The sequence below is a fragment of the Podarcis vaucheri genome, assembly GCF_965113315.1.
Source record: "Podarcis vaucheri genome assembly, chromosome: 4".
In the NCBI taxonomy this organism is placed as follows: domain Eukaryota; kingdom Metazoa; phylum Chordata; class Lepidosauria; order Squamata; family Lacertidae; genus Podarcis; species Podarcis vaucheri.
In genome coordinates, this window is record NC_138762.1 from 30,607,611 (window position 1) to 30,621,129 (window position 13,519).

General features: G+C 45.8%; 2 protein-coding genes across 4 annotated transcripts in view; one reads left to right on the top strand and one right to left on the bottom strand.

Annotated features, from left to right (window-relative positions):
* Positions 1–13,519, top strand: part of NBEA (neurobeachin) — a 353,050-nt gene that overhangs the window by 204,327 nt on the left and 135,204 nt on the right. The window lies entirely within an intron of this gene.
* Positions 456–8,733, bottom strand: MAB21L1 (mab-21 like 1). Its single transcript, XM_082221298.1, has one exon. The coding sequence runs from the start codon at positions 3,520–3,522 to the stop codon at positions 2,443–2,445; it is 1,080 nt and encodes a 359-aa protein (XP_082077424.1). The 5' UTR covers positions 3,523–8,733; the 3' UTR covers positions 456–2,442.

A 13,519-nucleotide genomic window follows, 5' to 3' on the forward strand; every position in this document is an offset into this window, starting at 1 on the left:
AGAGGAGGGGGTGGTTTCCCATAACCATGAATTGAGGAATGCTCCCAAGTGCCTGGAAGCGCCCCTCTCCTTGCCCCCCTTCGTCTGACTCCGTGGCTGTTTTATTTAAGAGCGCGGCGCGTTAATGATGTAAAATCCGCTCTTACTCCCGCGCTCGCTTTTTAACAAATCTCCCCCCCCCCCGCACTTCCCCCCGAAGGCCTTTGTATGAACGTGGGCAGATTTAGCAGTTAAGCCAATTGCTCGGAAATCCCTCGAGGTAATGGCGGGCCCGCACTCCAGCCTCTTTCCTCGGGCACCCGTGGCAGACAAGGAGACGCGCTCCCTCTCCGTCTGCCTTCGATGCAGTCCCCAGGGACTGGAGCTTCCGCTTCTGCGCGGGTGCGCGGTGCAGGGGCGCGCGGAACAGCTATTGCACAGCCTGGGCCTGTAGGAACTAGCAAGCTTGGGGTGCGCAAAGACAGAATCTCTCCCGAAGACCCCTGGAGCAAGGAGATAGAGCGGAGATTTGCCTTGTTACAGAATTCAAAAGTTCACGTCAATGTCGTTTTCCTTCTCTCCAGATCTATAGTGATATTGTTACTTTAATTTCACTTTCGTAGCCTTGTGTAAATACACACTATTGTGGCCTCAACGTCGAGGCCATCCGTCTGTTGCCCGCCTGCCAACCTTGACAGGAAGAATTAAAAGTGTCTTCCGGATTTTAAAACACACACGCAAGCAAAGCAAAACAAAACAAAACAAAACAAAACATGGAGTTGGGTAACATGGCGAGTCTAACGGTTTTGCTGCAGCGCATCCAAGCGCGGGCAGAGCGCAGCTGAAGTTTGAAACAGCATCACCTGGGCAGATCTTGAGCACATTGTTGCACCCCCTCAATGCTTGCCGGGATATTTGCCCTTTGGCTGAATCACGGTTTGCATCCGGAAGGAACTGCCTGCTGCGCTCTCTGCAAGGGCAGGACGGGGCTTCTGGCGGAGGCGGCTCCTTTGCTCCGGCGGGGCCTCCGGAGAGGCCGGCGCTCGCTTTTTCCAAACACAACTGGCGGCGGCTTTATGGCCAGGCTGGTGATGTTTAGGGCAAAGGTAGCAACATTCTTTACCTGCCGATTGTTGGCTTGACCCCCGCAAATCTCTGAACGTTGCAGCTTCCCCCTCCCTTCTCTCCAAGTGCTGTTAATTTTGTTACAAACTAGGCTCGCTTGGGTAATGCGTGCCTTCAGCTTGGTTCAAAACCGGACAGCCACGTTAGCCTGGCCCACTAAATCTTTTGAGTAGTAGATTTATTTCCTGACGGTTGTAAAAATGTTACTCGCTTAATTGCCACACACCGGAGTGTGACCGATGTCGATGGCCTTCAGGACCCCATTTTTTTAGGGTAGGCTACACCGATTTTTATCTTCGTTTTAAATTATGCTACTTTTAACAGGCCGTCAAGGGCTTCAGACCCGCTTTACACCGCCCCTCCCCGCCCCCCAAAAAGAGAGAATGTAGCAGACTGAGGGCTTTCATGGAATCCAGCACTGAAACTCTTAAGCATATTTATTTTACTTTTATTTATTAGCTTGTAATTAAATAAAATCAGCAACAGAAATTTAAATCACAAAAAGTAATTATCCAGTGTATTTCAAGTGCATTTTTCCAATATATAATTCCAATATTCACAATTATATAAGCAAAATCCAAATTTCTTCTGAATATATTTAAATAACATTTCAAGTATATTTATGGAATGGTAGAAATAGAACAAGCAATATATTTGAAACAAAAAAAATGTAAACTTCTTTTTAGCTTAGACACTTCAAAAGACAAGTAACAAAAGTACCATGATAAAATCTACCTTTTTTTTAAGCGGTATCTTCTTGAGCAGAAAATGTCCTGAAGTATCCAAAATGGCAATTTAACTTCTTTTCACCAAATCACAAAACACTAACACCCACAATTTCAAAGACAATGTGAGATCACAATATTCCATACAATTTTTTTAAAAAAATGTACAGGGGAAGAGTTGGGACAGTTGTGGTTTGTTTTGTTTCTTTTCCTATCTAACGGTTGTGGTTATTTGGGTGGCATCTTCAGATTCTCTCTTACTCGCACAAAAATCCCGGCCTCGTTATAATCCATTGGTCTGGTTTCTAGGCGGAGTGGTCACAATCAGGCTAAAAACGGCAGCCCATATTGCATTTCCCCTGGTGATAATCATACACGGTTTCGTTTCGTTTTGTTTTCCGGGCAGGCTTTTAAAACCGGGATACCGGCAAGAGTCATAATACTTGCAGTTGGCTTGGTGTGCGTGTGCGCGCAGGCGGGCAGCCTCTTCCCCGAACGCAGGGCGACGTTTGCCCCGTAAAACCCAGCAGAATCCTCCGAAGAGAAAGGCAGTTTTTTCTTTTGTTTTCGCGGGGGAGAGAAGAATAGTGTCAGGCCGCCGCTGGCTGGCCCTCTAAAGTTTCTCCAAACTTTTGGGGTTGGTGAGGATCTCCCTGGCCAGCCGCCACGTTTGTTTGGCCGCGTTTTCGAGGGCCGAGTGCGGCTTGCCCTGGAAGAGGTCTAAGTTGGGCAAGAAGTAGTGCGGGCAGCGCCTGCACTGCAGGCACGAGATGAGCTGCAGCAAGATCCCGTTGAGCCGGTCGCCCAGGCACGACTCGTCCCAGTCCGACTCGCGGGGATGCTTCTCGCACTCGTACGACACCAGAGTCTTCATGTGGTAGTTGTTGAGCGGCTGGCCGGGCAGCTCCAGGTGGCGATCCCGCAGCGTCTTGAGGATGGAGAGGCACTTCTTGCGGCAGCCGCCCATCTGCAGCCGGTTCTCGGCCTCGGCGAACTGCAGCACCCAGGCGTCGCTCTCGGCCGAGCTCTGCTTGCCGGCCAGCGAGTGGCACTCCTTGGAGAGCAGGTTGAAGCCCTCGGCCTTCACCTCGGCCACGCGGTTGGGCCCCGGCCAGGGGATGTGCGGCAGCGGCCAGTGCGCCGCGCTGCGCGGCCAGATGCCCGTGCACTTGAAGGCGGGCGTGATCTGCACCACGTAGCGGTCGCGGATGCGCAGCTTGACCTCGCTGGTGTCCGCCACCATCTTCACCACGTCGCGGTAGCTGCACTTGTCCACGGCCTGCGCCACCAGCGTCTGGAAGCGCGAGCGGATCTTGCGCGCCGACAGGTAGCCCGAGGCCGTGATGAACTCCACCCAGAGCGACATGCTCCGCTTGCGCCCGTCGCTCAGCTTGAGCACGGCGCAGCCGGGCAGCGAGCCGTCGTCGACGAAGTTGAAGACGCCCATCTGGTTGAGGTAGAGCACCACCTCGAACTCGGTGGGCGAGATGACCTCCAGGCCCTCGTAGCGGTTGTCCATCTCGTTGAGGGAGCTGATGAAGCGCGGCTCCTGCACCTCCACCTCCTTCAGCACGTCCGACACCACCTTGCACACCTCGCGGATGGTCTTGGCGATGGCCGCCTTGCGCGCCTGGCACTTCTCGTTGTAGTATTTGTTGAGGTGGTACACCAGCTTGGCCTGCGCCGCGATCATGTTGGGACAGAGATCCGGGTTGTAGACCGGAGTCTCGCAGTACGCGCTGGGATCCAATGCGGCTGCTAAGGCGGGAGCCAACTTCAGACGGGAATCCGGACGCCCGGCGCGGGGAAGCGGAGCCCCAGGCCGCCCAAAGGCGCTGCTCTCGCCGCCGCCGCCGCCGCCGCTGCTCTTTCTGCTGCTCGGCTCCTCCTCCGCTCCGAGGCTCGCTCGCAGGCTGTCTTTCTCTCTCCTTGCAGGCTGGAGGTGGACACTTCTGCCCCGGATAGATCTCGGAGTCTTTCCCAAACACGCACAGGCACACAAACCCCTGGGTTTTTTGTTGGAAAGGATCCTTCAGGGAGCAGAGGAAAGCATGGAAGAGCTGCAGTTAAAAAAAGGGAAGCAAAGTTTGCGCCCAGTTGCAGCCAGGCTCCCACCAGTCAAAATAATAACACATCGGAGCAGGCATTTATTTTTCTCCTGGAGTCACCACGGGGTGTGAGTGTGTGTGTGTCTGCGCGCAATGTTGGTAGTCAGATGGGGGGGGGCCGGATTTCTGGGTGTTTCTCTTTCTCTCTCTCCCCCTCTCTCTCTGTGTGTGTCTCCCTGTCTCTGAGTGTGTGTATATGTCAGGAGAAGCTTGCTGTTGGTTTGTATAAGAGCCCAGATGCACTCGCGTGGAAATTATAAAGGCAGGGCCAGGCAGGCGGGCGGCCAATCGCCACTGGGCTCGTCACGGCAGCCTCTTCCAGCTCCAGCCTGGTTAATTAATCCCTCTCGGGGAGACAGAGAAACGCACAAACTCAAGGTAGGGGGCTGGTGGCAGAAAGGGACCAGCCAGGCCAGCGACCCATTGGGCAGGCGAGGAGGCGGAAGGCGGCTACGGCTGTTGAGGAAAGGACTGCTTGCCACTCTTCTCGCCAGGCGTCCTCCGGAGCCTGCTCGTGGCGCAAAGGGGACCGCAGGTGCCAGGAACCCGGCACCCTTCTCCCGGCGAACTGGAGAGGCGCTTCGCTCCGGGGAAAAGGAAGCGGAGACATCACATGCGAAAACTTGGCTTCAACTGGCGCTGCCTGATAGACGTTGGAAACAGCTGGGAAGTTCTCCGCTTGTCAACCGGGCTAGCCTAGTGTTAGAAAGTCACCGGTTGTACGATAGAGGGGAAATATGTACCAGGAGCAGCAGCCTCCTCCTCTTTCTTCTTCCTCCCCAATTAAATAGCACAAAAGGCGAGCTGACGGGTCTCAATCGATTGGATGCAAATGGAGGCGCGTTTTTTACCTGGCTCTTTAGATTGGTAGCAGCTGAAGGAAGCGACCAGTTGCTGGCGGGCTTGACAGTTTTCCGGATTGAGTTTCCGAAGACGCGCAGCCCTGGCGAGCAATGAGTCAGTTGCCTTGTTGCCGCCTTTGTGTACCGCACGTGTCGCAAAGGTGCCCAGCCGCCTGCGCTGTCATTAGCAGCAACATTGTGGCAAAGTAAATGGCAACTCTTAATGGTCTGAAGTGGGCAGGTTTCTGCACCCCACCTCACCCCCGTGTGGACTGTATTTGCAGTCTGGGTGGATTGTAATGGGAACGCGACAGAGGAGGAGCGGGAGAAATCGCGGTCAAGCGGGCAGGCAGCTTTTCTGTCCCATTTGCACAGTCCAGGTTTAGGGTAGCTCTAGTTATGAGCCACTATCCCCTCCAGTGCCTCCAAGCAGGGCTGTTGGTTGCGCATAGCCGGCCAAACCTTCTGGTTTGCCGCCTGCTCTCTTGTTCCAAGAAGCAACACAGTTCGGAACTGGGAGGGGAGCCCTGGAGCAGCTCCACCTTCCCCTCTCCCTTGAACGGCTTCCAAAAGCATCTATGAGCATCTTAATGTTAAAATTAATTGGGTGCTGTCTAGGGAAAGTTAAGCGCGCTTTAGTTAATTCGAAATCAATGGGATTTAAGCCTGCATCCTAAAGATGTCGCTCAGAAATATCCATTAAAATCAATTAATAAGCGTAAAACTAGACTGATGGGTGTTTAAAAAATATTTGCTGCTCAAGCCTATATACGTCTACTCGTAATTAAGTCCCACTGAGTTCAATGGGACATACTCTCAAGTAAATGAATATAGAATTTTAGAGCCTTAAGCTGGTGCCTAAACCCCATTGATTTCAGTAGAAATCAGGCGCGCTTGATTTGCCCTGAATTTAAGCCCCTTTGTTTATCAGTTGCTCCCTTAAATCTGATGCATGTCTACTTAGAAGTAAGGCCAACTGAGTTCAATCGGGTTTACTGCCAAGGAACGGAATAGGATTGCAACCTTATCCTCCTGCGCTCTTGCAGAATTCGTTCGGAGCTCGGGTGTCAATTATTATTATTATTTCGTTGCACTGAATAGACCTGCTTCCAGAAAATGGTGAACTTCCTTATCGCCCGGCCCTAAAGGCATTTGCTTCCAAGCAAGTCCATCGACAAGTCGCGTGTTGGGCATTGCAGCAGCCCGGTCCCATTAGGATCCTATTGTGGCTGCTTGGCCCTTCAGATCACCTTTGCGTCTAGCGATCTGTTTGGGTTGCCTTCACTGCGCGCTTCTCCTGGCGTGTTAGGTCGTTGAATTAGGTAGAGGCGAAAGGAGGAGAAACCGGAGCCGCCGCCCAGGGCGCGGGGAGGCAACGGTAGCGCATCCTCCTGTGGACGCAGGGCTTTGAGGATGAGGATGTGGCGGGGCGCGCATTTTCTGCGCGGCCGTTTTCTGTCTGGGCAGGGATTGCAAACGGCGTCGAGACGCTTCCAGACAGCAGCTCAGCAGCGTGGCCTTGCCTGAACTTAGCTTCAGAAATGTGCGTGGGGCAGGGAAGGATCGTGGGCGAGCAGATAGGTTGGGGTCGAGCAGCCGAACAACAGGTGGAGGGGCGCCAGGAGAGACGCTGCGCAAGCAAATCTCTTTCCCGCAGAGAAGAGACCCGTCTCCATCCAGTCCTGCTATTTCCCTTCGCCCTCTTGCCTCTAAGAGGCTAAGACTTGAGCCTGCGAAGGGGAAAGGCACTAGCGTGGCGCTCTCACATTTTATCTCCTTCATCCCGAGGGTGTTTGGGGTCGATGGGAGAAGGGACCAGGCTTCTGCGCAAGGAGAGTCTGGCAAGCATCTCGACTTTGCTCCTCTGAACCGGGAGCCCGGCCCCGGAGCACAGCCCCTGCACTTCTTTTTAACAGTGCTGTATTAGTAGCGAGCAGGCTGTGTTGCCCAAATACAGAAATTTAGCTGGAACTGTGCAGTGAACTACTGAATCGCTTAGTAAAGGGGAAAACACACAGTAATAAATTGAAATTCGGTTCTCAGTGGAGGTGCAACAAAACTCCTCTGTGATAATTGAAAATCTTCACAACAAAGCACTCTCCTGAAGTGGTTCCTCTATGCTCTTCTAGCTGCTGAGATGACACATACAGCGAAGTCTTTAGACTTATATTTTGCTTGTTTCTATAATGATAAGGTGAAGGTTAGAATTAACTCCCTTTAAAATTCCTTACATTGGTTAGGATTGAGCTATAAATGGGTTGAATTATCTGTTACGCCACAAAGTTGTTAATGTTTCTTGCAGAATATTGTCATTAAATATAAAATAATTACAGAAATTTATAAGCCTGCATTAGCAAAATGTTGCTACACCTCATATTGTGATCTGTGCATGTCTACTTTGTATGTAAAATATAATTAATTCAGTGGAACTTACTACTTGGTAACTATGTATGGAATTGGAGACTAAAACTGCAAGCTTATGTACTTGGGAGCGTAGGTTCTGTTGTAGGCAATGATTGAACTCCAGTTTCACTAGAATAAATATTCCTTTATAAATTTATAGATCAAGCTGCTTTTCACATAGTGTTAAAAGTTTTGATTCTTTAAAATTAACTCAGTAACTGATGCAGTTGGTCCAGATATTTTGATTTATTTGAACTGTAAACTTAATCTAATAAATATAGAAGGCTAACATTTAGGGAATATTATATTATTATTATAATATTAAAATATTGAATTTGTTGTTGCATACAAAAACATGTAGGCACTGAGAAAAGCTGTGTAACATAACAATGATGTTATAGAATTTAGCATACTAGATTAAAATTAATTCCAATTTTTAAACATTTTGTAAGGCATTTTTTTTAAGGTGTTTGGAAGTTTTTCACATCCACTTGTAGTATGGGTGTTTAGAACTAGTCTAGATACAAAATTCAATGTGAACTTTAATTTTATTTTTAAATTTTAGTCCTGCCAGGATTTATGCCAGTTTTAATTACACTGAATCCAAATGCAACTAAATTGAATGAATCCCTGTGCTTCTCTTTGTGATGAATTGGACTGAATGTTAACAAAGACTTTTAGACTTCATAGTCATACGGAAGTCTCACATTAGATGAAAAAATATAAATTAAGATGCTTGTTTGAAGGTGGTTAGCACACTTTACATATGCTCCTATATTTAAAATAGTCAGTTTTCTGTTTTCATTATATCCACCTATCAACTGAATCAAGTTTGGTCTTAGCGATAAGGACTTCTATCAGCATAGCAAGATGAAAATAACCCAGTGGAAATTAGGATTGCTAATTGTGTAAGGAATTAAAGGTGTAGGGAAGTCTGAGGAGTGACTTTCTTCAAATTCTGCTGTTGTTGTTCCTGTTGCACAGTCTTGCTCACTTTTACAGACTCTGCTGGGAACTCCCGCTCCTATACTTTCACATAAAATAATTTGTGCAATATTGTTGCAGTATTATTCAAAAAGCCTATCTCAGTTGGAAAAGAAGTGTGCCTAGACTGATTTTATGTTCAGCAAACATAATTTATTAATTAGCAACTTCATTTGTAATTTTACGAATATTGGCTTTCCAGCTAGAGAAAACGTGTTGGTTGCTTTGAATTCACAAGCTCTTCTATTTATGCCACATTGAATTCTCTTTGTGTAGTTGTGATTCTTCACACCACTGTTCATAAGTTTAAAGTCTTGTTTTTTAATATCTGTGTATTGCACTAGGGAGACAGAATATGAAGTGGGTTTTATTGAATTATTTATCCCTGTTGTTGGAGTGGGTTTGAAGGCTCATTTAATGTATCTGATATTCTAACAGTTCTCCACCCCCACCCATTTCATTACACATCATCCTGCAAGCCAAAATAAATTTCTTTTTTGCACTAGAGAAATGAAGCATACATCTTTGTAGCAGATTCACTTTTATTGTCATTGGGGAAAAAATAAAGGTGTATTTTCTTCCAGTTTAATTTATGGTGACTTTGAGTTTTTGTATTTCTTTTGTTATGACTTTTTCAAACTAAGAGTGAATAAAGGGGGGAAACATACTATTAAAAGGGTAATCAGAGTAATGTCCATAATGCTTTTTTCATGTTTATAATTTTTTAATACTTTATGCAGATAGAATGCATTATTATATTACAAAGGATTTGTGCGTAAGTTTATTTATTTACAGTTGCTTAGAGAGAAATTTCACAGGGTACGACTCATGCAAAAATTAAGACTGCGGCCATACCATTAGTACTTGACACAGTTACAGTCCCAGAGCTTTTTTTACACATACATTCTCTGTTCCAGATTTTGCTGAACTACAGCTCCCATCATTCCATTGGCCATGTTGGCTGAGGCTGATGGGAGTGTTCCATGGCTGGTCTAGAGAGAATTATGTTCTCTGCTCTTTTCCCTCCCCTTGTTACTTCCTTTCTCCAAAACATTGCAAATCTATTACAAATATTTCAGCAGTGTCATTCGGCTTTTGGAAAAAAAAGGTGAACAGGGTTATTTCCACAGTGACTCTGTTTGCGGTTAAGTTGATACAGTTTTCCAATTCTCTGCCTGCCTCCTTTGCATTCTGACTGAGAAGTGCCCCCACTCACTGGACCCCAAACCCAGTATTGTAATGATGTTTAGGGATGGTTGTTGTCTGTTTTCCTGTTTCCCATGTCCCAGATAATCCATCACAGCATGTCTGAGGAGGGAATTTTATAATCTGTGTTTTGATAGCTGCCATGGGCTGCTCAAGCCTCTTCTCCTGTCTCTTTGAAATGCAGTTTTTTCATTCCCCCTCCTCTGCCAAAGCACTATCCTAACTGCTTTCCCCAGATGCATAATTTAGTGCTATGATTCTTGGGAAGCAAGAATTAAAACAGTACAAGCAAAAATCGCATGTGAGTACTGTGTATCACACAGAGTCTTATGTCACTCACAGAGCTCAAGCATAGTGGGTAATATCCAAATAATGTTTCTCACAGATTAGTTATGGCGCTGTGCCAAAAATAAGCCAAAGTATCTCTGTAAATTTCTAAAATAGTATTTATACTACATTCTGTTCTTCTGGACACTTGAGAACAACCACTAAGATCTCTCTGTTATCTTTTAAATAAACCATTCAGTGTTGTTAGAAGAATGTTTAAGACAAACACACTTTCCTCTTTGCAACAACAGGTTGTATAGTGTTGGCAAGTAAATAGCAGGCAGGATAATATGGTTTATTTATTTATCAACTGCATCAAAAGCAGACATTCTCAGCATGCCAGATTTCAGTTAAAGCAGTCCAACAGTGACGTTTTAAGAATCCTACTTTGGGAATGCTCTTTTTTCCTGAACCCAGAATGGTCCATGGAATCAGGGGGGATTAGCTCCCTTTAATCTACTGCATCTGCAGTGGGTCATCCAACAGAACTTTCATTACTGTTTCATGTTGTATGTGATTAAGTGACTAAAATATTCAATACTGACCTTGAAAATGAAGCAGCATGTGTTGGATAAACAGCTTTGAAAGCTTAAAGTAATCTTTCCTATAAACAAGATTTCCAAAATGTATTGTTTAACAGAGTGAACAGGATGACCAGAAAGGCATCGTTTGTAAGAGGGAACTGAATTTCTAGAAGCAGACATAAGTAAAAATGCACAAAAGATTAAAACACATTCATATACTACCAGATGTTATTCGGATGGTTAGCATGATGCACACAAGCTGCCTTAATTATTGTGAAGTACTCGTTCTTAAATGAATTTTTACCTCACTTTAAGCACATTTACTCGGAAGCGTCCTACTGATTTTAGTTTAATTCGCCTCCCAAGTAAGGGCTGTTTTGAGATCTATTTTTCACATCTAAGGCCACTATTATGCATGATACTAGGTAGAAACCAGTGTGAGAAAAAGACATAGCTTTTCTTTTAGTCACATGGAATCTGCCACAAGTATTCAGAGGCAGAAGTTGTAAATGAATCATTGTAGGTATGAAGCTGAGCATGAGTTTTAATAGGCCACTGTTAGGAATGCATTACACTGGGCTGAAACCAGTGTTTCTGGAAGTAGTGCCTAGAGTCACACAGCATCTGTGTTTCTGGAGTTAGAACCGGATTTTGCAACACAGTATTTTCAAACTTTTATGCTGTGATTTTGAACTTTAAAAAATACATTGATTTAAGCTGTGAAATTCCTAGGTACTGAGAATCTGCAAGGCAACAAATTGCTGTACACCTGATTTTTAGAAGTGTCACGAATTTAGTGGATAGTTCAAGGCAAATTCAAAAGCATTCCACCACTAGTCACCTCCATACTATACTGCTACTCCTTATAGCCATTAACAAGAAGCCACTTATCCTGAGAAACCAAAGAAATATCTGGATTCAATTAAGCCAAGGTCCAGAGGCTGGTAGAAAATCCTTGTTACTGCTGCAACTGATGGAGATGTATCAACCATATATGCTCAGCCATTGTTAGCCTGTGGCACTAGTTTTTTCAAATTGGGCATTGTTGCATCTTTTCTCAGTAGTTGCAACAGCACAGGCCATTGTATGACTTATGGACATTATGGTATTTGATACGTTTGTAGATGGAGAGGTTTTGGTTGAACTGGCATTAGTAAAGGGAAATGTCATGGCAACACAGCTGTGTATGGACCATACTGCATGCTGGCACCATAGAGTTAGCAGGAATGAATAGTAGCACACTCTTATGCCAAAAAAGGCCAATAACAATAGTAACACAGCAGCTTTATTTTAGTGACTTCTATATACCATGATCTAATAATTCTTTAGTTGAAATTTGGAAACTATTTTGCAAATCAATTTTTCAGATTTGAAGCCTAACGGTAGCCTAACAAATGTATTTTTAAAATCACTTGTGTCACACCTTTTGAGTTATAGACCACTTGAAGTAGCTTAGAATAATATTAAAGCAACACAATATAGAAACCAACAATGGCAGAGCTGAACAAAAAACTCCAGTTAAAATAAATAGCAAGCACCAGTCTTAACTGGGGTTTGTGAGGTGTTAGGGGAGGGGTAGTACCCTTGGTGATCCTTCTAGCATAGTTTGTCCATCTTTGGTCACCATGCTGCACTCAGCTCTCACCTATGGCTTCTAGAAGCTCTCAGCATGTGACAGCAGCCAAACCCCAGGAGTGACTTCCAACTGGCTGGTTGAGGGTAGCCGAGGGGTCTCAAACCCTCGGTGAGCTAGGGACTTTCCCTGTATGTGAAGACGGGCTCCAGCAGATTGAACAGATGAGACCAATAGTGGGTCCAATAAGGCAGTTTATGCACATTCTGTTGAGGGAAGTGAGGTCCAGATAGGGCTTGTCCACCTTGGAAGATAGCCCATCTAAGGGAAGGAAAACTCTAGTTCTAAACCTGTACTGCTTTGGGGTATATATTCAGGAGAAGAAAGGGCTAAGGAGTAAACCCTACACAAATCTAGAGTGGGGTACTTTACCTAAGACTGTTAGATGGTGCTTTGTGTGCCAGCAACTCCTGCAGCTAAGCTAGTGCAAAAGGTATTGCTCTGCTTTCCTTTGGACCACATCAGCAAGGCCTAGAGGGGTGTTTTGTTGTCTGGGCAGCCCAGGACCTCCGTGCACACTGCCCAGGTTTGCTCTCCAGGAAGGTCGCTTTGGTGCTGCTAACACAGCGGTTTGACTTCACTCCATTGACTCTCGAGACAGATGGATGCCAACAGCAACAATATAAACTGCAGCCCCATAGTAAAGCTCTCTCTCTCTCTCTCTCTCTCTCTCTCTCTCATATGCAAAGTCTCAGTATTGGACTATCTACTCTTTGGGGGGGGGGGGACTTAAAGCAGAATTTCCACTGTCCTATGATTCTCCAGAAGAAATGATCTTGTATATCATTACTTGGAAATGAGTCTTGCTGAGCTTCAATGGTTATAACTCTCTAACTGTGATATAATTTTACATGTGTTTACTCAGAAGTAATCCTCACGAGTTCCGTGAGACATACTCCCAGATAAGTGAGTATACAATAGCAACCTTAATGACTGTTTTAAAATATACAGGGCAGCAGTGCTTTCAGTAATGCTTCCTCTGCCCGTGTGGGGAATGTCTCCAAATGTCCCCATTAATGACTGCTGGAGAAATTATTTTGATGAGTGATATGAAATGCATCTCCTCTGGAACACATTCTTTAAATATTCTAATTCCGGATGAAGCCATGACAGATTATCCAAAAAGTCAACACTCTCATGCAAGTTTCCCCCCAAACTACACTTTAAAGCAGATCAAGCTGTGATTAAAAATGTGGAATTCAGGGTGGTCCAAGTCACTGAGCTGCCTGAGACAAAGCACAAGATGGTGCTCCCCCAACCTCTGCTCCACAATTTGGAGCTGCACTGGCAACTGAATCTGAACCTCAACATTGTCCATCTGCCAGTGTCCTCCACTGCATCCCAGGGCAGTTCAGAAAATGTCTGAACCACACCTTTATTCAAAAGTCTATCAGGCGGTGAACATAAAAGCAATGCAGTATTAAGACCAACAACTAATAAAATCAAAACAACATGAAATTTGAGGAAAATCTGCTTGGGAGTTGCACGACAGGCAAAGCTCTGTCAGCCAACACTTTGCTACATCTGTCCCCAACCCCCTCCATGGCAGCCACACTTTTCTGCCTAGTGGTAGGGTCAGTCCTGATGGAATGTCATTTTCCTGCCTTTCTTCTTTTACTGACTGGATGAAGCAACTGTCCACATTGTACTTCAGTGTGTCAAG